We start from the raw sequence: 25506 nt of genomic DNA on the forward strand, positions 1-25506 counted from the left end.
GAAAACCGCCTCAGGCCAGGAAGCTTGACCCCTTCGATGTCGATAAACAGGAGCTAGACTTGTATGACAGGACATGAACACTGACTTGGTACATTAGTTGAACCACGCAAGTATACGTTTACGTCGCATAGGTATAGTATGTAGCATTGCATACGTTGCGTACGCGTTAATAAAACCTCAGACAATTCTGCATTGAAGTCGAATCCGTTGAAGTTCAGTATAGTGTTGATAATCGCCGACCACTTTGTCCTTTGTCCATCAAAATACTATCACAATGTTTCTACTACAGCGTACTATACAATATGGGCTTTCATCAAGTTCCCATGTTTTGTGATATTACGCTGCTCAGTCTACTTGTCTGGATAATCGTGACCACCGAAATGGCTGATTATTTTGATTTCACCATATCTTCTAAGATAGATTATTATTTTCGGGCCGACAGTTCAATTCAATGTGTTATTGGACCAATAAAGTGGCAAAAAAGAAAACAAAGACGAAGAGGCCAGGAGCCATAAAGACATTTCCTTATGTTCTATTCCTCTTCAATTGTGGCAGGATTATATGAAAACAATTCTTTAGATGAGGAAATAAATGACGTAATTCTCTCCCACATGTGGTACGCTTCAGGGTACGATTTCAGTGCGAGTAATTGCAACGCATGATTTTGATTAGTCAGGTCAATCTATTTAGAATAATTTCTTTCTGCAGTGTTAAATGTTCTAAATGTGTCGGGAGTAAGGAGGATTCCATCAGTTCATATGATGTGAATGTATCCTCAGCTTTGCTTCATACGGGACTTGAGCTTTCTTCTTTGGAAACTCACATATACCAATTGCCTCCTTGTAGTAAATTTGGTTGTATTTGTATACATCTGTGGCTGGAATAAAAATTGCAGCAATGTCTCCAATTTTCATCGAATACGTCATTGTCGATTGTACTTGAAGTTGATTTTTCATATCCATAAATCACGTAACCAGCTTTCCTTTTCTAGGGTTTCATAAATGGATTCTGACTGCGAAACTGCTGTGAGTTCCTTCACTTCTTCTAGATTCCTAAGTACTTTCGAACATCTTACTCCAGTTCATTTTCAGTCCATTTCCTTCTATTCGTACTTCAATTATTTCTAGCTGCTCATGCCGAAAGAGCTTGAGGAAAAGATTTACAACTATGTGGAAAATGGTACCTGGCCACCCGCAACACCGCCTGCGCCCTTGCCAAGTGTCTTCGAGGAATTTGAACCGCTCGACGAGGAGGACCCACGGGAAGACGAGCGCGTCGAAGCCAGTGCAGAAATTGACTATGTAATGGACGAGAGAATCATTGCAAGGTTTGCTGATGGTAAGAGAAAGATCATGGTCTTTTGCGATACTATCTTGTTGTTAGAGATTTCTAATCAGTATTTCTACTATGTTCTTTGAATCAGAGTTCATTCACCAGTTCATATGCCACGGATCGTATTTTTACGAGGGTTCGATGCCCACGCGTGTTGCCAGATGTTAAAGTACAGAAATATAGAAGCTTAAAATGAGTGTACATACGAACATTTATTCTAATGCGACACTACGATAATGGGGTCAAGGCCTGTAGATTAATTTGAAAATCTTTACTTTGTCTTCAGAAATGAAGTCTAATGAGAACCCTAGGATTATTTGCTACATTTAACGACAATGCGTTTTTGAACTGTAACTCTGAAACCGGCGAATTAATTTGTTTGTTTTTTTTTTGTTCGTTGCGTAGTGGTGTATGTCTATGTTATACGTAATAGTAAGCATGACACAAATGTGATATTTGTTGGGACCATTAGCGCTATTTCTACAAGAGCAGTTCTCATGTTGTATGTAGGGATTAAACCACAATTTATGATTATGCAAACCACAACCATCGTACACGATAACCAAACCACCAGGAGCTTGGTCTTTACTGATAGTCGAGAAATCTGATTTCTCCTTTATTCCTTTTCAGTGTATCTCCAACATACTAATATAGGGTGAAATAGGAAAACTAGCATTGTTGGAACATAATAGTTGCTTGATGTCTGCTTGATGTCTGCTTGATGTCTGTCCAACCATCAGTCCTCACCTGTCGTTGGACTCTGATTGAAAATGGGCGTAGAATTTGACTTGGGTGATTTACATGATCAAAGGCATCACGAATCTGGGATGGTGCGGGTTTCGGGTGGGCTATGCCTATACGAGGTCGTAGATTGTGTGGAAGAAGGTGATTCCGTCCATTTCCTCCTAATTGTAGTAAAAAACGGCCCGGAAGATGCAGCGCGTGCACAAGGCTGGCGTGCTCCAATAGAACTTGTTGTAGAAAATACGCTCACGCCCCCAGAACGCTCGACTCCCCATCTTTTGTTTTTTTTTTACGATCAGGATGAAATGAGCGGAATCCGCCCCGTTTCTGTAATCTACGATCCCGTATAGTCTTTGATGATCGGAAATCTATATCACGTCAGATTCGGGGGTGATGTCTTTAAGTGGTCCGTCTAATGACTGTAACAGATCCATTATATCTTCACTCTTTACTCTCGTACCCACGATATCCCCATTTCATGGGTTTATTTCTCGTTTTGTTTTGCTTCAGAACAATTTCAGATCCTATAGATTTCTCACAAATACAGCATGACGAGGCTGTAACTACGAAGCTTGCAAGTTTTTAAGAAACATGGTTGTTTTTACTTGTCCCGGTGTATGACTGGATTATATTACACGATCTTCTATATCAAACTTGTTGTACTTGGTTGTTGTTGGAGTGTTGGAAAATCAAGGACGCATGTATGGATTTACTACGTCAATGATTGTGTAAATGTGGAGAGCAATCAAGTTGGTACTAGGAATTTGAATTTTGAATTGGAATTTACTTTTTTTCAGTCGAATAATTCGGACGCAGTTCCTCGATTTTCCCGCATAAGTTTCTAGACTTTCTAGACTAGATTTATTCGAAATAAGCTGAATCGCAGTCGTCGAAAATTATGTGCATCTGGATGACGGAATATACAAGCTGCTGATTCTACACGTGTTGTTGGTGCTTTATGTCTCAACTTTCCAACGATATCAACTAATTCACGACTCCTGCAATGAATAAATTCAGAAGCGGTAAGAAACAAGTAAACGATAATAATCCTCTGGAAGCGTTTTTAATAACATCTAAACTCAAAATTACAGAGCAACATCGGCTTTAGATATAGATTTGTGTAGATTGCACATTTTGCGATGAGCATTTCATCCGAGTAATGTGACATCACAGTTCAGCAGTCCTTTCTTTTTTGTTGCACTTTCTCTCATTATTGTAATGTTGTCTTCTGTTACGATAGGAGTTTGTTTTATCGGAAGATAGATTACTGTGAAGGAGAATGTCCTCATTTGCACTGAGTTCACTGCACACAGTACAGCTCAATTAGAAATCGGCCTGTTAACCTTTTTTGAAGTCGAGATAGTCGTACATCAGCTTCTGACGGAGTCTTTCCCTCAGGAGCTGGCATCTTCAATGCTCACCGTTTAACGTCTCACGACCCGTCTACTAAGGAAAACGTGGAACTATATAGATCCCGTCCAGTATCTTTTAGATTTGTTCACTGTACTTGTTCCCAAAGTTGTACATGCGTGGCATAAAAAGGAATTTCCTATGTACTTTCATCAATTTCAGTCATTAACTTTTACGATGATCATATGGTGATCGATGACGAAAAGATGATGACACGTATACGGTCGGTCCACCGCATCCCACTGCCTCATGATCGTTTGCGAGAGCTAACCGTCGCCCTGAAAGGGACCTCAGTGCACCGAGATGGTGCACCCTCCACGCCATGCACACTATTTCAGCGCGGTGAGGTGTCACATAGTGACACTACTGTGTGTTGCATATTACCGGGAGCAAATTTCATCTTCCTTTCGTGCAGAGAGCAAAATGTCGAGAGCGCTTGTGATCTCCTAAGATCAACACGTGCACAACCACTCACCAGAGCAATTAAACAGCTCTAAAGGCGGTCATCCCAAAGAAGTAAGGTCATCTCCAGAGGAGATTTACAGTAGCTGCGCTCTGAGCTATTGATGACTGTTCTGTATTAGTAGCTGCATAACTGTAGTCTCTCCTTCACTTTAATCGTTGATATCATAGATCGAAAAGGTCCCAACAAATCGTAGATCAATTAGGTCGTGGTTCCCAAAGTCGTCACTGCTTCTTTATTTCACCATTTCGCCGATCAATAAAGCGTGTATGCTCAATATTCTCAGAAAATCACTGAATGACGAGAACATATGCGATATACTATATTCTTCTTATGTATGTACCCCCGTGAGAAATCACTATTGAAGTGTTTAACCCACAAATTGACTCAACTCTCAACATGAAGACCACGCTCATCTTTTTAGTTTCGCCACCATATTTTCTTCTAAAGAGCCCTATTCATTAGTGAGTATATCCTGTCTATTATTGTCAGCTCCACTTATTGACCTACTCTGAATTTCATTGTTAAGACTCAATAGAAGAACATCCTACGTTACCAGTCTTACCAGAGGTGACCCATATCATAATTAAAAACCATTGATATGTGCTGGATATAAGCAATCAACAACTGTACTGTGTAATGTAAGACAACGATCTTAAGTGGATTTCTTAAGAGTCGGGCACTATTTGGCGTTCATAAATTTTGAAGAAGAGCTTTTAGCCTCACTTTCTTTTGAAAGAGACATTCTTTCATAACGAACAATAGAAATTGTACAGAAGATGTGAAATATTTGATGGATCATCTTTGAATGTGTTATGCTTTACCTACCTCTCACCCACGCAAAATCCAACAAAGTGATTTGAATTCACATTCACAATTCGATTTGAATTACAAAGATTTGTTCGGATAGCAGTTGTGCGCATTCAATGCTACATTGTAAAGTAGGGTCAAAACGACATGAAACACGTTGTATAGTTGGGTCAAAACGACATGAAGCACGGACCGTTACATAAGTGACCGCGCTCGGAAGCGGTGCGGTCGAGACAGCGGTTGGAATCGAGGTGGGACCATGGCGAACTGCAGAGGTGAGTGGCGGCAGTGTGGGTTCTTACGCGATCCCAACCGCTCCGCTTCGAGCGCAGCCGCTTGCGCAAATGTCCGTGCTTCATGTCGTATTGACCCAACTATAGTTGGGCAGGCGGCAGCCTTTGAAGCGGTGCAGCGGAGCGTATCGGTTAGAATCTTGCTGACAACGATCCTCGTCGTAGTTCGATCCCATGTGCCTTCTCCACTGCGCCACTCCGACCGCAGCCACTTACGCAACAACACCGTGCTTCATGTCTTTTTGACCCTACTGTAGAGTACTTCGTCGCCGTCGTCTTAGGCAGAGAAAGCGCACGCATTCCAGTAAAGTCGTTCGTTGATCGTTGATCAGAAAAGAACTGTTGACTATATGTGCTTGGGGAGAATTCAAGGCAGCTCATACACTTTGTCTGCCTAAAACACCAAATGCACATCGCTGTCATCCGGACAAGGGTAGACACTAGCGCCTACCTTTGGAAGGTCGTTTACCTCATCAGTTCTGTGGGAACTAATGCAAGGCATGCTGATGTAGGCGAACATCTGAGTCTCTTCCACGATAGCGGTGCATAACTGAATGAACATATGTACAAACGGTAACAAAGCGGTTTAACGTTTAAAGTGGTTCTGGCGAAGATGTCACATGTAAGCATCGTCCTAACCTCTATTTCAACCCATTCAAGACGTGGCAAGTTCGAGGTTTGAACAGGGGTTGTAACTTTGTCATAAGTATTGCTTGTTTATGCTCAAAAGCAGCATTCAGGAGACGTTGAAGAAGCTCGTAATATCGTTACAACTTGCATATATTACCGCCTAAACAAGTCTTATGGGTACCGAGTTGGAGCATTCGACTCAGGAACGCCCAGACAGAAAGTATTCCTGCGCACTATTGGAGATCCAGTAGGAGGAGAGCACATATTTCGTGAGTATTCCTTTTTCAGAATAGTTTGAGGTTTATGAAACCTTTTGAAGACACTGGTCTTTGTAGTGCAGTTGATCAGAGGATCCGCTGCGACCGCGCACTCCATCAATGACTCAAGAGCTCCATAGCGCCAACCAAGCCTTTCCTTTCCCTCGAGTCTATAAATTGGTACTAGTTATTATAAACAATAAAAAAAAATAATAAAAACACTGACTTAATACATCGGTTTAACCTCGTAAGCGATTGTGCAGGCTAGACACTCGTTCGAAAAAATTCAAAAGATTCTGAATAGAAGAGAAGGCGTTGGCGCGTCTCGAGTAGGTTGATTAACGCTGGACGCTTTACTTTTTTACTGCATTCCTTCTTTCAAACTTACACTATCTCCTTTCTTCCATCTTCCCATTGGTCATCTTCATTATGTCAGATCCGATTCTTTGTACATAGCTTTATTTTCCGGCTTAGTTATTGGATACGAGAGGTAATGTAGGTTGTTCAAAAGGGCTAGTGCTTAGAGTTCTAAAGGCGGAATCCAGGAAAGGATTCTATACGCCGTCTGAGAAACTGTAGGCGTGTTGTCGGAGAGAAAACCCTCGAGATACTAAATTTTCGCGCACAACACTAAAACCTAACGTTTTTTGTTACGGTCAACTGTGGAACATTGAGCGGAACGAAGAACTGACGGCGATTGAAGAAATGCGCTCATGGGGACTGCTGGTTTGGGCTGCCTTTTATGGGCGACACCTCAGGGGCTGCTCCGGTGCTATACATGCAAACACAAGATCTATAATGGCATTGTATTATTACAAAAAGCGAAGCCTATTTCTGGAGAAACGAGAAAGGTATGGATTCTGCCAGTTTGGCATGGCACAAGCGTTATGAACGAGATAACTAAGTGATGATAAAGTGTAAAAGTGTAGTGTCTGGCGTTAATCTATCCACTTGGGATGCGCCCAAGTCTGGTTCCAATTTATCGACCCCGTAGGGATGAAAGGCTTGGTGAGCACTAGGGCCGATTCGAACCCAAGATCGATCGAGCAGAAAGCGGAACCTCTAGCCGCTACACTATACCCACCCTTGTCAATGATGATATTTTTGTGAAATAGCTAAATTCTGGTTGTGAAGTTATTGTACAACCTTTGAAGTATCTTTATGTACTGAGTAGAGACCCTTTGGTCCGTCTCCAACGTTCCCATGACCTCTTCGTTTTCAACTGAGTCTATGGTCTTTAAATTTAACAAAAGTGAGACATATCAGCATCTTGTACTCCAGCTATAGTTCCATGAGTTTCGAAACAGTATGAATGTGGGCAATCGTGCTGAATCCTTCACAAAACTCTGCTTGCTTGCATGGCTATCCTTCGTCTAATGTTCTTCCTTTCCTGTTTAGGATTACCCTTGTGAAGAGCTTGTAAATGACAGACGGTAAGCAGATTGGGCTATAGTTGCCGATGTCTTGTGAATCTCCCTTCCTATGCAACAGCACGGTCCTGCTGGTTTTCTATTGTTTAGGAAACTTGCATTCCGATAGATAACAAGTGAATAGCCTCACCTGTGTGTTGAGTACGACTGGCGGTAGGATCTTCAGATGTTCAGGCTTCATTCTGTCGGGACGGGGTGAAGCATGGTTCTTGCATTCCGAAGTCCGACATGCCGGCATGTCGGACTTCGGAATGGAGGACCCCTGGAAAGACATATTCATCTTCCCTCAGATGGTGAAGACGCAAGTGGACGTGGCTGTCCAAGAGATCTAAGTATAAGTCGTGAATGACTTTCTCCATTCCCTTTCTCGATGCTGTGGTTGTTCCGTTTGGGTGCCGGAGAGCGGTTTTCATCTCACGATTCACGGAGTTTCGATAGCTATTGCGAACAGTCCTTCCTGTCTCTCCCGCTTCAGGCAACACCTTCTGCTGTTCTCTCCTTGAGGTCTTCTTTTTTTCCCTCTCTGCAAAGCCTAGCGAGTTCGGACGCGAGATTTGGTTCGGGGGGGGGGGGGGGGTCATGTTGCTCCACGTTGGAATATAAGCTCAAGAGTTTTCGAAGACAGACGTCCTTTGGTGATTTTAGAACTCTGAACCTTCCTGGTACAGTAGTGGATGTGTTCAGCGACCCGTTCATATTCTTCGTCAATGCTGTGGACAAGAGAATCTTTCCAGAAGCTGGCTAACGTGGCGGAAAGATCCCAGTTAAGCATTGTTTCAGACTTCGTTCCTTGGACTTAGCGGCTTTTTTTCTCTCACTGTGAAGGATTATCTTCCCTAGAGGAAGCGATTCTCTGCTTCCGTATAGTACTTTGGCGCAACAGCGAAATCTTCGAGACAAAACCTTTTAGTGGCAGTGATGTGCTCAATTTCATTACGGTATACTCTACCGGGTGACTCCCATGTCCAGCTCCTCTGATGATCTTCTCTGTAAGACTTCTTTAGGTCCATATAGAAACATTTACTTCTTCTTCTTCGTAATGAGCCTGATGTTGGAGCGTAAGCGACGAAAGTAGTCAGAGCTGGCGTTGGACCATAGCTTCTCACCCCCAGATGTACAATTCGTGTCGTAAGTTGTTCGAAAGAGCCGATGATCTTTGCCATACTCGTGTTGATAAGAACACCAACTCCACCAACTCCTCTACTGTCGCATGTTCCTAAGAATAGTTCTTCTCCTGTTCCATACATGGCATTAAGTGGGTGGCGCCGTCTCGTCTCGGCCAGTCCGCTTGCACCTCCTAATAACTTGATAGCGGGCTTTTGGCAAGACCGATACACGTATATAGGGGTGTTATGAATGAGTGAATCCGGCTAGAGCAGAAGCAATTTGAAGTCCTTTCCTGTGAATCATCTGTGTCTCAGGTCAGACACAACGTCGCTTTTGGTCCGCGCTTAGCCCTCTTCACCCTACCTGGGGAAGTCGCCTCGCTACCAACCAGCTGTGATCCTCTAGTGAAGGAGATCCGTGGTTCCTGAATTAGTACGGGGCGATCATTGAGCATGATCAAGGTCATACTCGTCAGCTACATCCTTATTCCAATTTATTCGTATGGAGTCCCAACATCGTCAATTTCGCGATACGCTGCATTTGAGACGAAAGTTCGTCAGACAGGTCCCATCAGAGAAATCAGGTCTCCTGTGCTAAGCCTTGTAATGTAGTTCCCTATGGAAAAGTATATAAAACAACCCTGATTTTAGAGGTATAAATAATCCAACAGCCTTTTCCATTCCAAAGGTCAAAATGAGTTGTGCGTTCTCGCCAACAACTTGTTCCCACGTTTCTGGGTACCATGTCATTTTATCGATGGTTATAGTAGCTATCTTAATAAGATCCTTGTCACTGCACTTGGTATGTAAGAGCGTCAGAGAAACAGAGCACGCGTGACATCTAGACACACGCCGGGTTTGAGCCAAGCCGAGCACTGAGTACTCGTCAGAGGTTTCCTTTTGTTTTCTTTCAGCGTATTTTCATTTTATCCTGAAATAAGAATTTTATATAAGCGTTATAGTGTTCTTCTTGGTAAAGAACCGGTCTTTTTTTCCAAATCTCCTCACTCACAGCTGTTTTCCAATAAAGGTTTTGTCTGTGTGAGTTACACAATCAAGCTTAAGTGCTTTGCGGAGGTTGTTTGCAGGTCCGTAAAACATTTTGTTTAAATCTGGCTCCTCACCTTACCTCCGTGGACGTTGGTTGAATGCTGAGTGTTCTTTTCAGCTTAGTCTTTGAATTCGTGGTCTTTGTAGGGTACAATGACTCTATTTTCCAAAATTTTCCTCTTGTTGAAATTTCTTCGCATTCTTTCCTAAAATTTTGCAACTTTCTTCGGAATCTTGTTTCTAGGAGTAGCTGCTCTCGATCCATACATTAAAGGAATGCGGAATGCCGATGAGGCTTCCGTTGCATGTCTTGAACTCGCTAAAGAAGGGGAGCGCTTTTGTCGCGAAGGGAATTTTACCGAAGGTCTGCTTTATTAGGTTGGAATCGTTTCTTTTACTGTCAACACCTAGTGTGTTTCTGTCTTCAGCCATTCCAAAATTTTTGAAAGCCATAAGTTTGGGGACAAACAGCTTACCTACCCTATCCGCAATTTATTGTCAACTGGGAAATGCGTACTTTTCTACGAACGATATGGATAATGCTTACGCTTATCACGCTTATGACGCCGTCGTTGCAAGGTATGTGTCTCTATTTGTTTGTTTTTTAAACTTTATTGTGTGAAAACTCATTTTAGATTAATGAACGATAGATTGGGAGAAGCTAAGGCGTATGGGAATATGGGGAATGTGATGAAACAAAAACAAAAATTCAACGATGCATTACATATAACTAAAAAACAACTTTCTATAGCGACAGAGTTAGACGATAAGGTGAGTTGTTACTTCCTTGTTATACATTATGAAGATATTTCATTTAATTCTTATTCCCCTAGGCTTTTCCTCATCGGACACAGTTAGGTCTGTGAACGCTATACCATTCCATCATTTTTCCATGTAAATTAACTTTTATAAAGTGGTAAAAACTACAAAATTTCCCGTAGTCTATGGTTGAACTCCCTGAAGTTCGCATATTTTTTAAAGAATAAATTACTTAGAGATTAGAAAAATTAGAGAGGGAGGGGAAAGGAGAATGAAAGAAGGAAAGAACAAATGTGGGCTTCATTTTATGCGTAACTATTAGTCATCATAACCATTGCTAGGAAATTTTGTTATCAAAAATGAACATGCGTATGAAGTCCTAATTTTTGACTGATTTTACTACGAATTTGGAAGCATGTGAAAAATACAGTCATTCTTAGAATTTATTTGTTCTGCTCTTTTATAGCCATGCTTGTCCCGATCGTACTACAACCTAGGAACAATTCATCACGCAAGAGCAAAACTCGATGTTAAAAAATCAAAAGAGGTAGGTTATTAGAAGACCATTTTTATTCGGTTTTCTATTATTCTGTTTATTCAGGAATCTCACCCTCCTAGGGAAGAAAATCGGTACATCGAGAATGAAGATTTACGCACCGCTATGGAGTACTACATGTATTATTAAATTTCTTTATTTCTTTTTTTTACCATTTGCTCCCATTTCGTTTGATTTCCCTTTCTTCCAGGAAAAGTTTGAAACTTGCTCAATCGCTGAATGACCACGTAAATGTCGGACGACTTTTCGGATGCATTGGTAATATACTGTATTTGTTACGCGATTACCGAGGAGCCATTGATTGCCATGAAAAGGTTTGCGTCACTTTTTTTTCTATTGGTTCGTTCCGCCTACATACCCTTCTCCTGAAATGACGTTACTATCTTTGCTTTTCTCTGTGTCAACATTTTCGTGTGGTACGAGCCATAAGTGGCTAACATAGTGACACACTTTTATTTTCTAGATCTGCTTAGAAATCTCATTTTTTTCGAACTCATTTCCCAATTCGAGCATTCGTTCATTGGTATTCCATCACAATTACTATCGTTATATCGCATCTTAGTCGGTTTCCACCCTCCCCAGAAAAAAAAAATTAGTGAGATAATAAATTTAGCGGAAATATCCTTTCCATACGTAAAATGATGGCAATACTTGTGATTTGCGTATGAACTAGACTACATGTGTGGTGTGTAAACAAAGGAAAAGGATTACAAGATCTCGAAGGACTACATCTTTACAAATGGTGCACCATAGCTCTAACAAGACAAGATAGTGTTATATCTGCATTTCTTGTTCCAAGTAACTCTATGCTTTTTCTATGTTTCGCTTCTAATTGAGTGGCTTATTGCTGCCATCTAGTGGCGAGAATGAGGTGGATTTCAAAAAAGGACATATCCCTTTTCCACTCTTCATCACCCTTTATACGACTCACACCAGAAGCGTGCCATGAGCAGCGGGAGTTAAGCGCGTCATTTTTGACCCGTCTCACATCACATCAAACATGATCTGGTTACAATGTGCTGCGCTATTTCGCTGTTAAAATCTTATATCTCACATGAGATAAGCTTTCTAGAAGGAGTTCAGTACTAGTGTACGCAAAACTTGAACTTTTTGTTAAATTCCAAATAAAAATCAGTCCATACGGGATCAGAATGCGGGAGTAGGAAATGTTGGAGTTTCTTCAACACCTAGCTCACGACAGCAATTCGGCATTCGCTTGCTCCAATCTATGCAGAACAATTATGATCAGTTTCCATTTGGATTGTTTTGCCATTAAAACTGGTTATTTAGCGTTTGATGATTGCATGTCAATTCGGCGATCACACCGCAAAGTATAGAGCTTTCATTAATTTGGGAAACGCTCATGTTCTGCTCTCTGAAATCACTAAAGGAATTGAATGCTACACGTTTGTCATTTCTCACATATACTTTCCTTCTTTCTTTTCCGCTATTAATGTTTAAATCTGCTTTCAGATCGGCTCTTAATCTAGCAATGGAGAAAGGAGATCGTGGCCGAGAAGCCCAGTGCTGCTTCTATATTGGAAGTGCTTCATCCTTGCTACGTCAATATTCATCAGGTGAGCGTTTTATACTAGGCAGTTGGCAAATTTTATTTATTCCCTCTAGTTTTTTGTCAGTATTTCTAAGAGGATGAAAGACTAGTAACCTAACATTTTCATTTGACTTGAGTTATATAGTTATAAAGTGTTTGAGTTTTAGCAGTTTCTCAAATACAAGTCAGCCCATTCAAGGGAAATATTTGATAGGATTAAGTTTTGAGAGCTGATATCTCTCCACTATAAGCCTTTTTGTTATTGACTTCCAAATCAGAAACTATACAAATCGTGTTCGAAATTAATTGCTTTTTTCTAGATGTTATCGTGATTTTCTGAAAGAAAAGTTTGGTCCTAAGCTATTGCGCGATGGAGATTATTTGAAATTTGGTTTTTTGCTAGGACGAAATAACTCTGGATTTTTTTCCTAAATTTACTTCGTTTATATGAATCAATTCTTTTATTATTTCATTGGAGAATGAGTAAACACCTGTAAGCTAGGACCCTTGTCATGTTCCTTTCATTTTACACGTTTTCCTTTGTGATTTCGAGTCTCCGAGTGGAAATAGGTTTTTAAAAGAATTCCTTTTCCATGTCTTTTTGGAGCAATTACTTCTAATGAAGCTGGATATTGCACAATATTGATTAACTAACCTCTTTCTACACTCATTATCTTTGTACCTGACTCTTACCTCAACTCGACCCTCCGATCACAGGTTTTGGTATTCTTTTCTGTTCGAGCTGATCACATGATATACTTCTTTTCAGCTGCAAATTACCATATTCGACATCTATCGCTTGCTCGGTCTATGGGTGATTCTGCAGGTCAAGCTCGTGGTTTTACGTCTTTGGCCACCGTTTACTCCAATTTAGAACAATATCCAAAAGCTGCATACTTCCTCGCATGTAACAGGGCTCTCGCTGAACAGGTTCGTTACTTAACTTAACTTCGCAAAACGTCGGATATCTTTGTACAGTATAATGAAATATTTTTCTCAATCTTGCTTGGGTGACAGCGTTTCGTGGATTTGATAAGACCGTGAGTTTGAATGTGGACTGCGCTTTCACATTCTTCCCGAGAAGATGGCGGTCGTGAGCAGTTGTTGAATCGATATGCCACAAACAGAGACTAAAGGATAGTGTTTGCTGTTAGGTTTTAGAATGGTAAAGGACACTAGCCTCGAATCCCTTAATACCAGTATTGGTGTGCGAACTTTTGTGGAGAATCGATATGGGTCCTAAATTTGTTAATTTTTAATTGGTGATAGTCGATAGGAAGCATCCTAGGAATTGTTCTTTTCGCTGTTCGGGATCGTTCCAATTCCTCTGCATCTGGTTTCGCTGTATAGTAGGCTTTAAATCCGTTAGTTATTTGCGCATAGTTGTTCACCTGTAGAACGTTCCTTCCATTATTTCTGAAACTTGTTGTAGCACGATTTCCGCATCTTGATCTGGTCTTGTTAAGCTTATTTCATCACATCACTTTCCATGTGGATTTAGTTTGTCTAATCTTGAAGTGCTGTTACTAACCGAATTTTTAGCGCACATTTGAATATCTTCCTGCAAACAGTTATTCAACGATGTTTTTTCTTTTTCTTGAGAGTGTCTACGAGAATCCGTCAGGCGATTACTCTTGCGTAAGAAAGTAGGAGCTCCATAGGAAGGCTACTTGGAAAACTTCGGGCACATAAAAGTTTTGTCATGCTGTGAATATTCGGTGGTTTGCATTAGTGTGAGGGCGAGTCAGTAACTCTTATGGACATTTTGTCCTACTATTTTCAGTGCATATATTCTTGTTTTCAAGTCATTTTAGGCCAACTGATTTTGAACGATGTCGTTTTTATCGTCGATAATGTTTTCTAATTCATGTTAATTGATGTCATCAACGTGGGATTACAAAGACTTACTTGTCAATTTCCTTTAACTGGTCATTTTCTTCTCGTCTTCTGAGAGCTGGTCGTAGTCATTTTGGTGATAGGAGGTCCTTTATTTTTAAAGAGGATTTTCTTGGCAATTCAGGTTATTGCCATGATTTTACTATATCTATTATCGCTTCCAATTCATCATCTGAAAAAGCACTCGTATTTAATGGAGTCGATGCGCATATGTGTTGAATCCTTTGCTGCGTCACATAGTTCACGTCGGGCTTTTCTCACCCTCTCTTGATAATTATTCCATTAGTTTTAAGAAGTAACTATGTCTGAGTAAGTTCCAAGTTCGACCTTCTTTAAATCTTGGCATCGTAGATTTTGATTGTGTACTACTTTCTTAAGCTGAACCAAGATTGTTATTGATCTTTATTCTGGCTAACGTTTCGGCGTCGTCGCCTTCTTCAGAGCCTGGAAAAATCAAAGACACTTTTATCTCGTTCGTATCTTTTATTTCGTGGCTATCAAGGTAAGCGCTGGTCTGCTTTTCTGACGTTGCTTTTAAATAATCTGTTTGCTAAATCATATCTTGTGGGATGACGAGGCGTTTGAGAGAGTAGATTACACGTGTCTTTGATTTTTCCAGGCTTTGAAGAAGGCGACGACGCCGAAACGTTAGCCAGAATAAAGATCAATAACAATCTTGGTTCAGCTTAAGGAAGTAGTACACAACTATGTCTGAATACTTGAAGTTTTTAAACACTGGGTTCCTAACAATGTAGACATCCTTTTGCCAACAAATATTTGGTGTTTTGCATAACATCCGCAAAAAAAAAACTTGAGTGTGAACGTTTAAATTTTAAAATCTACTGTGAAAGAATTAGGAAATTCCGTTCTTCGTTTTCTCATTAGGTGAGGTGTTGTTGAAAACCTCGCATCATCTTTTTATTGCAGATCTGTGACGAAATCATGTTAAAACATTCGGAGGAAGCTTTACTAAAACTCTTCATGGAAAATAAAAGCGAATTTGTCGTCGACAACGGTTTGGTAAGTTGATCTTCTGTTTTTTTCCTTCCTTTTTTACGTATTTGTTATGTTTTTGGACCTTTCCTAATAGTTGGACACTTTTCTTACGGACGTTGAATATCTTTTACTGTGGTGGTAGAATTGAAATTCTTTTTGGAAATCTAGTGATAAAGCATCAAAGAAATGAGATAAGTGGTTACACTATTTGTGATATTGGCTGCTGGTGTTGGTATTGTCGTTACTGGTATTTCACCGTAGACTGCAAACTGCATTTGTGTGACCTACATCACCGCTGTCTGTGCTATGTTCGCGTTTGCAGATGGTATTCGTGTAGTGGTTGTTTAGTAAAGCATAAGTACTTCCCTGAAATGATTTGATCGCTCATGACGAACTTTCGGAGAAGTTTACAAGTTATACAATATACAGTGAATGTAAAAAGGTCCCAACTGCCCGGCTATTTCAAGCTGTATCGTGTTTACAGTCGATGGCAGCTACAGGTCGTGTTTTCAGCTCTGCTGTTCAGGAGTGATTGGAGTGAGTGCGTTTTGTAGGTGTCAGCGTTGGATTTAGAAAATAAAGTGTGTATTATTTCCACTACGAGCCTGCTGAAGGAATGTGCAGCAGAACCCGTACTCCGTGTAGCTATCTCTCCCCTAGATTTCCGATTAGCTCAAGTGATTGAAGATTCAAAAGTGATTTTAGTTGTTACTTTTCTTGTTGCTTGCTTAAGGCACACGAAGAGCGTCATATTTCTCACTTAGGTGCTTAAAGAAATCTGACCATCGGGTCGTCGTTCATCCTGGCGAATGCTTTATATCTCGTTGAATATGTTCGCTACCTTCTCTCGTTCGATCATATTTGGCGTCAAAATGCGTTGCGCGTCCAATTCACCAGATTTTACTTAATGAAGAGCAATGTTCTTCTGACAACAAATCAGTTCTTATCTTCCAATACATACAACGTTAGGGGCCGAATCTCAGTGTTTATGAGAGCAGATGGTGGCTTCATCAGACATTATTATTCGGATTTTATCTTTTCGAGTGCGATGCTTTGGAATCTTTCACATATTTCAATATTCTGGTCTCGACAGTATTTTCCTTTCATCGCTTTTCTGCAAAGTTCTGATCATCGCATTTAATTTCGGCTCCTACTGCTCCTCACTGGTGTTTAAGCTCAAGATTCTCCGATGGTAGACGCTTCTTTGGGACTTTAAAACTTTAAGCATCCCTGCTATTTGTACTTGTTGTAGTGATATTCGTTCAGATTGTTCAGACACTTGGTTGTACACGTGGTGTTATCTACTACCGTTTCTCCCAAAAATCTGGTAGTAACGTGATATGCAACAGTCGATGATAGTCTGAGCTTTCACTTTCTGATCTTCGTGGCTTTCTTATCCTTACGCTAGAAGAAAAATTCTTCTCGCTGAAGATAATATCATGATTATATGAGCATCGGAAAAATAACGATGTGATTTACTTGAAATGGAATTTTCTGAAGATAAAGATGAAGTGCTTCCGCAATTGGGAGTTTCAGGGCGATCTTTATCACTATAGTGAACTCAAAAGTTCAATCTGCTCTGATTTCTAGGGAAGGTCATTGCTTAACCCCTCATCGACAGGTGCACGAATTCCATGAGCTTTAATGACGTATGTTCCAAGTTGTTGTTGCCCTCCGTGTAGTAGATGGAGTTTGAAGAATGATGTGTCCCTATCCCTCGATGATGTTATAACTCGTCTTCCTGAGTTCTTTCATCGCTTCTTCAAGAAATAATTCCAGTGGTTGCGTGTGTGCTTTGCACATGCAAATCATCGATAGATGCTTGTTTTTGTGGCCCTGAGAACTCTTGTGACATCACTGTTTCTAGCCCCATCATATGCTTTTCTAGAGTCAGAGGAATTCTCGACACCAGTATTGCATTATATTGCATATTGCATCAAACAAGGAAACAAATGCGCTGTTTTCTGGATTTCCGTCTTACCAGGGGGCATGAAGCTTGTTAGTCTGTGCCAAGATGGATATTGTGTATGTGCCAGGATGATGGAGCTTCTTTGTTCGAAACTACAACTCCTTTTTATCGGTCAGCCCCTTTATTGCACGTTTTTGGTAGCACCGATGTGCAGGATAGAATTTGTATGCACGAAAACCCATCCAAATATGCAGGAATGTGAGTATTCTCTCAGAAAACGAGTATGTCCTGGCATTGTCCAAACGGCTCGTTCGTTCAATGGACACGTGTTTCGGAACAAACACATAGTCGATTTTTGTTTGCGCTTAACCCATTGTCTACCATATAGTCACGTAGGTTCGCAACTTTCAGACTGCGATGTGTGAAATCACACAGATCCGTGAACTTGATTCAGGAACACACTATTGTTGAAGTCTGCTGTGGATTCTTAGCATAGAAGCTAGGCAGCATATGTAACCTTAGAGTACTTTCGAACCGCAGCGTTTATCTTTGTAGATTGCCACTTATCAATATTTATTAATATTTCTGAACTCAATTATCTGTTGCATTTGTATGGCCATAATTGAGCCCCTAAGAAGTAATTTTCAATGAAGTGTCCCATGTTTTGGTAAAAAATAACATTTCAGGTCCAATTCGACAGCGCGGCTGATCCGGATCCTATCACTCATTACTGCCGCATAATTGAGGATCCCCAGCCAAGGGTTGAATTCTGTGATCAAAGAAGCTCCGGATTTTCGTCAAATACGTTCCCGTTAACACCAACTATCTGTGTTCAGAACCCTAGTGTGAGGTCGGTCGGAGTTGAGGTATGTCTTTTTCTCATTGCGTGCAAAAATCGTATTGAATTAACCCAATTCTATACAAGAGTAGGTATGTCTTGTTATACTTTTTTTTTCATTGCCCTCTCCATCAAATGGCCAAGCCAATTAGTGTGTTCATTTTGCGCGCAAGCGTAACTGCTATTCCATTATCTCTGCAGCGCGTATCTCTTCCATTTCTCATTTCATGGTTCTTTTTTTAATTAGAGACTAGATTCAGCAGGTGGACTGGTTTTAGAAATCTATACTTGGGATTCTAAAAAAGGAATATCTCTAGAGCCATGTTAAAGTAATTAATGAAATCGTATGAAAGTTTGGTTTTCTTAGTGAATTTTAGATCAAAATTCTTAATCAGTGCTTTTCAACTAATTTATCACCTTCTCCACACTCTTCATATTTTTTCATCTTCTATCCTCTTTTATCTCCACATATCTAAAGAAAGACAGCAATAAGTGTGCAACCATGTATTAAGACAGACAGTCTTTCTTAAGACATAGTTGTACTTTTATTGCTGACAACATCCAGGTAAGATTTTGATAATTTGCGTTTCTCATTCATAACGTTCATGTGAGCAATGAACTTTCGTACCATTATTTTGGCACAATTAAGTGTTTATTGTATGTCATTGTTGTACATTTTTTTATTCATTTCAATACAACAATACTAAGATTAATGTAATGCTGTATTCACTTCCTTCTAACATGAGTGAAAATGCAGGATAGAAGGCTCAAAAAGCAACTCTTTCTCCTTTCTGGAAGTGTATTTTAGTCTCATATTCTTTAGGAATACTCTTCGATCTCTTCATTTTTTCTCGCCTCCCATCATTTTGCTGAGAACTCGAACAATTTTCTCCTTTTTTTTTGCATCAAAAAGATATTACAGAATGTTTTTGGAGCAAGGTTTAGCTAAAGAGATCAAAATCGAGTCATATGCAGAAGTAACGTTTGCTACCTTTTTGCCATTTTCTGATCCTAGCAGTATTAGAGAAATCTAGGTTCATTTACAGCAAACCTTTTAGTCTATGCAGTCTACCTTTTTTGGGACTACAAAAACGGCTCGATTGTGATTTCATCCTAGCCTTCAGTCCTACACTTCCATTTATTTTATGTTCGGCTGAGAGTGTTAAACCTAACCTGAGGTCTAGAAATCCGGAGTATTTTCATGTGTTTTCATAAAATTGCTGTTATATTATGTTTTAAAGTGTATTTTCAATTCCAGGCAAGAGCGTCGCGACAATGCAATGATCAACAAGAGGACTTTTTCGAATTCCTCTCAAGGATGCAATCAGCACGCCTCGATGAACAACGGTGCGACGTCACGGCACTGAAAGTAAATCCGCTTTGCCTTGGAAGAAGGCAAACAGATTGTTTCACAACGACATCTGGTAGGTGATGTGGTGCTTATCGAAGATAAAAAACGAAATTTATTTGAGCATGCAGTGTTCTGCAAAAGCGAGCATTTGACTACCGTTGCCAAATGTACTTGCACTCACATTTTCCTGCGTTGTGTAAGTGTTCGTCCTAGGACAGAATCGTGGATGCTGTGCGAGTGAATTTGTTTACGCCTCGCAGTCATTGCCACGCCTTTTCATTTGCCCCGAACACGCTTTCTGCCTCAGGCGTCACCGGAGCACCGTTATTCGCTTTATGAACTGTACTTGTGCAAATTCATTTCAATGTGTTCTTTTTGTTGTTCGAAGTCGAAAAAGATCTTTAAACAGTGTTCTGGTGGCGTCCTTTTTTTAACTAGAAGAATGAAAAGTGCTGCCGGTTGTTCTGAGTTTCGCTCAGCGGTATCATACTTTTCCTTTTATGCATTGCTTTTGTGTTACTCCGTGAGCGCATGACTGTCTATCACCTGATGATGTTCTTTTACCAGTACAGCACTTTAGTGAGTGATCTCTTCACCTGCACCTACGTGACCTTGTTCGAATTCTTGCACTCTCAATAATTCAGAATTTCATGCTGTATACGATTTCCCGTAAATATGAGGATGCAGTGTGAACTGCAGTGCGACGCATGTAGCTGCATTTTACCTGTGTCTTGCTGAAATATTTACCACGATTCATTCATTTGCCATCTTTTTTTCTGAATTCCGGGGTTGATTGGTATGTGGTATGTGTTCTCGTATGCCCTTTTCTGTTGACAGCTTCTATGTCGATGGAGTAAATTTGCCATTCCTGCCAAGTCATTAACCCAAACCCCATTTCCTTCCTTTTCGCATTGAGACCATCCAAAATGGAATCAGAAAAACGTATATATATATATATATATTTATATATACATATATATATAATGTATGTGTATATATATGTATATAAAATTTCGTATCTAATCGTTGTACTGATTGATTGATTTGTTTATTTCAACGAACTGAAATCGTGTTACGAAAATCAAGTCATTGGCCTTCATTTTCCGTTTCGATGTTATTAAAAATGAAATTAAAACAATGTATACCTTATTTCCTATTTAATTATCATATTAATTAATCTTTTTGTTTATTTCTACGAACTGAAATTGCCAACGCGTTCGACTTTAATTCAGAATCGTTCGCGGTTTTATGCACGCGTGTCTGGCCTACACAATGACTTGCGGGGAATAACCGATATATAAAGGCAGTATTTTTATCCTCCTGAACAAGTCTAGTGCCAATTTATCGACCTCAGAATGATGCAACGTTCTACTGGAAGTTTTTCTCAACGAGTTCTGAAACACTCGTTTGGAATTATCATGCGAAGAAACGAAGACTGTGGAGTAGAAAAGATTTTTACAGCATGGGAGTTGTGAAAACTCAGTTAGAACTCAGTTGTTCAGGAATATTCTAGCCATAGTGGTTATCGCAACTTGGATCTAAGTAATCTCGGTGGTTTAGTTTTGGAGAGCAACAATCCATTGTGCAATTTCATCAAAATTCAGTCATGAAGAAATTCATCAAGGTTTGAGAACGCTTAGTTTTCAGTTCCATTCAAATAGCAATTATTTTCTTGTTCTAGAATGAAAAGTTAATGGCAGGTGTTTCGCCGCATTCTTGCCAATAATTCGATAATGACTAGTTTGCGGTTGCTCAACATGGCAATTGCATTCTTTGCCCGCCACAGGGACCTATTACATAAGGAAAATATCATGAAAATTTATTCTGGCGTTTTCTTTTTAGAGCATCTTCTTCAGTTTCCATGATTAGCAATGCCACAAGATATCATAAAATAGCTGCGCTGTCGTAGTTAATTCTAGAGTTCTAGGGGATACCATATCATTTAGTCATTTATTGTCCATTTATCCATATGGAAAATGTTATCGAAATTCCGAGCAGGAAAAGGGGATTTGGAAGAATACTTTTCAGAACAGAGAAGAAACGAGACGTTCTGGTGATATTTGAGCTATGAACACTATTTGGGCTGTAATGTTAAAGATTTTAAACAAGAAGCCGAGAGAACTTTCTGTCTCGTCGGCACATTTGCCCTGGAAAAACCACTTTCTTGTCACTGTCACCTCAACTGTCGTTAATTTTATGGTAGGAGTTATCACATTGACCTCCTAGTTTGTGGCGATTTCTATTGCCACATTTCTAATTGGTAAACAAATTGCCGGCGTACGAGTTCCGATAACTTGTGAGGTAAAAGTGAAGTGAGAAGTGGTCTAAAACGTCCTTCCTCTCGTGGCATCAGGCGAGCTCTGTGTTGCTCTGTAGTTGCGAATTTTTTGCCATTTTGTTGTCAAATCGGATGAACTAAAACTACTATCAAAAGTTTTTGACATGGACTTGAGGGTGGTGATAAGTGGAACTCTCTCATTGCGCTATTTGTGTTTAAAATTTGTTTCGTATGTAAGTGGGCCAATGGCGCATCGTGAATTCTGCGAAGTCACGTAAGCAAAGATTGCGAGTGAATGTGTATCTTGATTTCGTATCCGGTTGTTTCTATTTTGGTCTCATTGAGCAACGAATGTGCGTGCTGGTGAGGGAACAACATTCTTATATGATTCTATTTTTCTCTTCAACGCTCTTCCGTTTCTAATAGGATAGATTAGTGTACTTATCTGTATGATATCCGTTATACTTCCAATGTCATCGAATTTTTGCGCAGTCGAATGTTTTTGTTCATTACTTACATTATTTGGAAGTAGTTCAAGTGTATGAGTCGTCTAGTAGTTACAAATTTTATCTCTGATAGCAAAATTCCTATGCAGTCATTCTTATTATTTCTTCGAGTTCAGTTTTGATTTGTTTTTGTGCCGCAATAATCCTAGATAAGGCTAGAGGTGCGAGCAATTTTGGGAACAAAAGTTAAACGCAGAACCCGAAAGCGCCCCCATTACAGAATGGGAAGTTCACATATTAAAATGTTCTCTTTATAGATGAGAAACCAAAGTCCCTTATCCACCGGATTCGCAGCAAAGTGGCACATCCTATTCGACGTCTTTTTCATAGAACCTCTAGCGACACAATGACTCATGGGGGAATGGAAAATAAACGTAGCAAAGGATTCAGGATCCCCTTCACAGCCAAGAGACTCTTTGCAGTGGAAGATCCAAGGGCTGGCGGCGACCAGCCTACCACCATGACCAACAAACACTTTGAAGAAATGATCTGCAGAACAGTATTTAATAGCACTGAACAAGATTTAATCCTCGAGCAAAATGAGCAATTTCTTGAAACCGCAGTTGAATGGATCGCTGAGGAGAATTCCGAACTGGAATATAACACCGCTTTGGAAAGCCTCAGCTCTTCGATATCAAAAACTCAGTCGACCAATGACAGTGAAAGTTTTCCTTCCTTAAGTTATCTTTTCTCTAGTTTCTAGTTCTCTAGCGTTAGTTTCTTTCCTACTTGTTTTATCTCTGAACCTTTTTAAAAATGCTTTGTTTTTCGGTAATCTAAAGGAAAACTCCAAGCAGGTGTTTTGGGTCCTACTTCTCCAGTATTTTATTACTCAAAAAAAAAATCAGTATTATTATTTTTAAAATAAACTGTCACAGCACTTCCTCTGGAATGTTAGTGTGGTAGCTAGGGAGGTTGTCTTGGGAAAATGGGATCCGGTACAGTACATTCTTTGACATCCTGAGTGATTTTCTCCATATTACCGGCAAGGATACTATTGAGGTGATAAAGTCCAAATAATTCATCTTGATTTGTTCTTCTTTCTATTTTACTCTATATAAATTTAAATGTATTTCTAATCATATAAGGACTAAGAATATTGGATTTTCATTTCCAGTATTTTTCTTTTTTCCGCTTCATGAAGCAAGTATATTTTGTAGATGTGTCTATTTCATTCGTGCTTCTTGGGTTAGGTGCGAGGATTGTGTTTTAATCAGTGAAGGCTTAAGCGCCAGAACAGTGATGAGGTTGAGAAAAAAAAAAAACAAGTTGGTCTCCGTGAAATTTTTTTGCTCATTTGATGTATGCAATGCAATGTTTCCGCTGTTGGATCCCAGGTGAAATTGTACTTGCATGTCCCTATGTGTTAATGCTTGCTCTCACCTTTTGTCGTGTGTTTGAGTATGCTTTCTGACACTGCTCGTACTTCGAACCGGTTAATTTGCATGGGTTTCTGTATGTTCGCTTTTGTTCCTTGTTGTGAATAAATTAGCGAAGTTCAATTTCGGTTGTTTTGTTATTATCACCACAAATCGACGTATTATTTTCTCTTTAATATCGGTAGTCTTCGTTTTTATTGCTGGAAACTGCACAGAAACGTACAAGTATTTCGTTGATGACGGTGCTAACCGAAATCAAGCCTCTTCTAAATATGACAGCTCCAGATTCTCAAAAGAATATTAGCCCCGAATTTCTCAAAAGTAGCACATAAATTTAGAGAATGGGTGCCAAAGTAATATCAAGTAGAACTATTTTGAGTTACCTGAGTGTAACGCTAGAACAGTTCAATGCGCTAACATGAAATATCACGTGGACGTGTCGTTGTGCAGGAAAGATGTAGATTCTTACCTTGAGATAATTGCTCGTGAACTTTTCTACAAAACATAGTGAAACCGTATACATTTTCTTGGATACAATTTCACCGCTCTTTCAAAATTAATTGTAATCTACATGAGTTATCCATTGTGAGTGCGTGTACAAGTCTGATTGTTACTTGCACGTTGTGGCTCTGCTTTCAGTAAATGCTGTTAGGCATCTGAGTATACTCCGTGGGAGTGTACGAGCTATATAACCCCTACTGTTATATGGCAAAAACCTCCCACGCAAAAAAACGCAAAAAGGTGCTGTCGTCCAGCATCTTGCCAGAACCGATACCCTGATAGGTAAAATGCCTGAGGGGAACATGAAATCTCTGGCAACAAACATCTATTTTTTAAGGGTGAATTGTCGGCTGTCAGGTGAATCCTAACAACCCGCTGTCCAGACTACTGCTAAATCTGCGCTCACCGTCTACTGTATTGCAGGAAACACGCATTAGGGATAGTCCTATCATCAGTATCGACAATTACACCATCTACTGTGGCGATGCTGATGAAAGGAATGTAGCGGGCTGCGCAACGGTTGTGAGAGATGTCTACAACAACCCTATGAATGTCGTGTCTTTCGCCGATCGCAGAATCGCAGAGGACTCGAACTCTGGATCGTAATTGCTCACGCACACACAAAACCACCGAGGACTATAATAAAGACGTGTTTGATGATGAATTCAGTACATTTATGTCTGAGACATCTACCCAGCAGGTGGTAGTTATTGGATTTGACGCGAATGCAAAGATGGGTCCGATGTGCTTGCAAAATGGTATTATCCCAAGAAGCAAATTTCGGATAACGGAAGCCGTTTGGCAGACTTTGCGAGCAGACCTACTTCATTATTGTATCCACGTCTAAGAGGAATCATCGACATCCATCAACTCACGTGGCGAGGGACAATTTTGTCGACGCCTGAAGAGCAGCACAAGCGAAGACTCTCAAACTTTAACTCCACTACGTTCCTGCGAGGAAAATTTTCCAGTCAGATATTCCGAAATATAGGGCTTTTTGAGATATTGCATTCGACTCTACTATCCAGTTCTTCTCAGTTTGATTGTACGGATCCAGAAAAGAAGTCGAGGAGTTCAACTTCAACCGAAAATCGACATGGCAGGTCTGAAGGATAAGAATGCAGAAGGAAATTCCGTCTGTTCATGTTAGAGTGCGGACCAGGAAGAAGCTTTGTGATGCAGATTTCTTCACGAAGTGCATCCAAGACGCTGCAAGGAATACGCTCCTGATTCTAATGCCACGAGAGAAGTTTGCCTTTGCAACTGGCGAGACAAGATCCAAGCACGATTCTGCATTTGCATCCGCAGAGGTGGTGATTTCAACCAGGAAAAGCGTCTGAGAAAAAAGCTGTGTCATCAACTGAAACAAAACCACAATAACGCATGGAAGTCAAAAGCGAGGAAAACAAATAATAGCTTTAGAAGGCGTGGGAGGACAAAAACCTGCGGTAAGCCTAAGC

At 40.2% G+C, this 25506-nt stretch overlaps 2 protein-coding genes across 4 annotated transcripts; one reads left to right on the plus strand and one right to left on the minus strand.

The window, feature by feature from the left end:
* Nucleotides 1-1001: 1001 nt before the first annotated feature.
* Nucleotides 1002-22869, plus strand: RB195_021529 (uncharacterized protein; the record flags this gene model as incomplete). Of its 3 annotated transcripts, none has more annotated exons than XM_013442474.2 (15): nucleotides 1002-1025; nucleotides 1128-1338; nucleotides 5793-5951; nucleotides 9770-9889; nucleotides 9954-10104; nucleotides 10161-10296; nucleotides 10751-10831; nucleotides 10886-10959; nucleotides 11031-11154; nucleotides 12131-12246; nucleotides 12314-12417; nucleotides 13162-13322; nucleotides 15216-15308; nucleotides 17880-18059; nucleotides 19290-19463. In XM_013442474.2, 15 exons carry the CDS (start codon nucleotides 1002-1004, stop codon nucleotides 19461-19463), a joined length of 1908 nt encoding a protein of 635 aa, XP_013297928.2. The 3 variants fall into 3 exon arrangements, with proteins under 3 accessions (XP_013297928.2, XP_064064204.1, XP_064064205.1); XM_064208324.1 differs by lacking the exons at nucleotides 1002-1025; nucleotides 1128-1338 and adding exons at nucleotides 5666-5728; nucleotides 22424-22869 and having other exon boundaries at nucleotides 5786-5951; nucleotides 19290-19455; XM_064208323.1 differs by lacking the exons at nucleotides 5793-5951; nucleotides 9770-9889; nucleotides 9954-10104; ... (8 more) ...; nucleotides 17880-18059; nucleotides 19290-19463 and adding exons at nucleotides 3649-3709; nucleotides 3902-3983.
* On the minus strand, nucleotides 8206-8616 carry RB195_021530 (uncharacterized protein; the record flags this gene model as incomplete). The annotated part of the gene is made up of 1 exon (XM_064208325.1): nucleotides 8206-8616. The coding sequence occupies one exon, from the start codon at nucleotides 8614-8616 to the stop codon at nucleotides 8206-8208; it is 411 nt and encodes a 136-aa protein (XP_064064206.1).
* Nucleotides 22870-25506: the final 2637 nt, after the last annotated feature.

Source organism: Necator americanus, chromosome X, assembly GCF_031761385.1.
Source record: "Necator americanus strain Aroian chromosome X, whole genome shotgun sequence".
Taxonomy (NCBI): domain Eukaryota; kingdom Metazoa; phylum Nematoda; class Chromadorea; order Rhabditida; family Ancylostomatidae; genus Necator; species Necator americanus.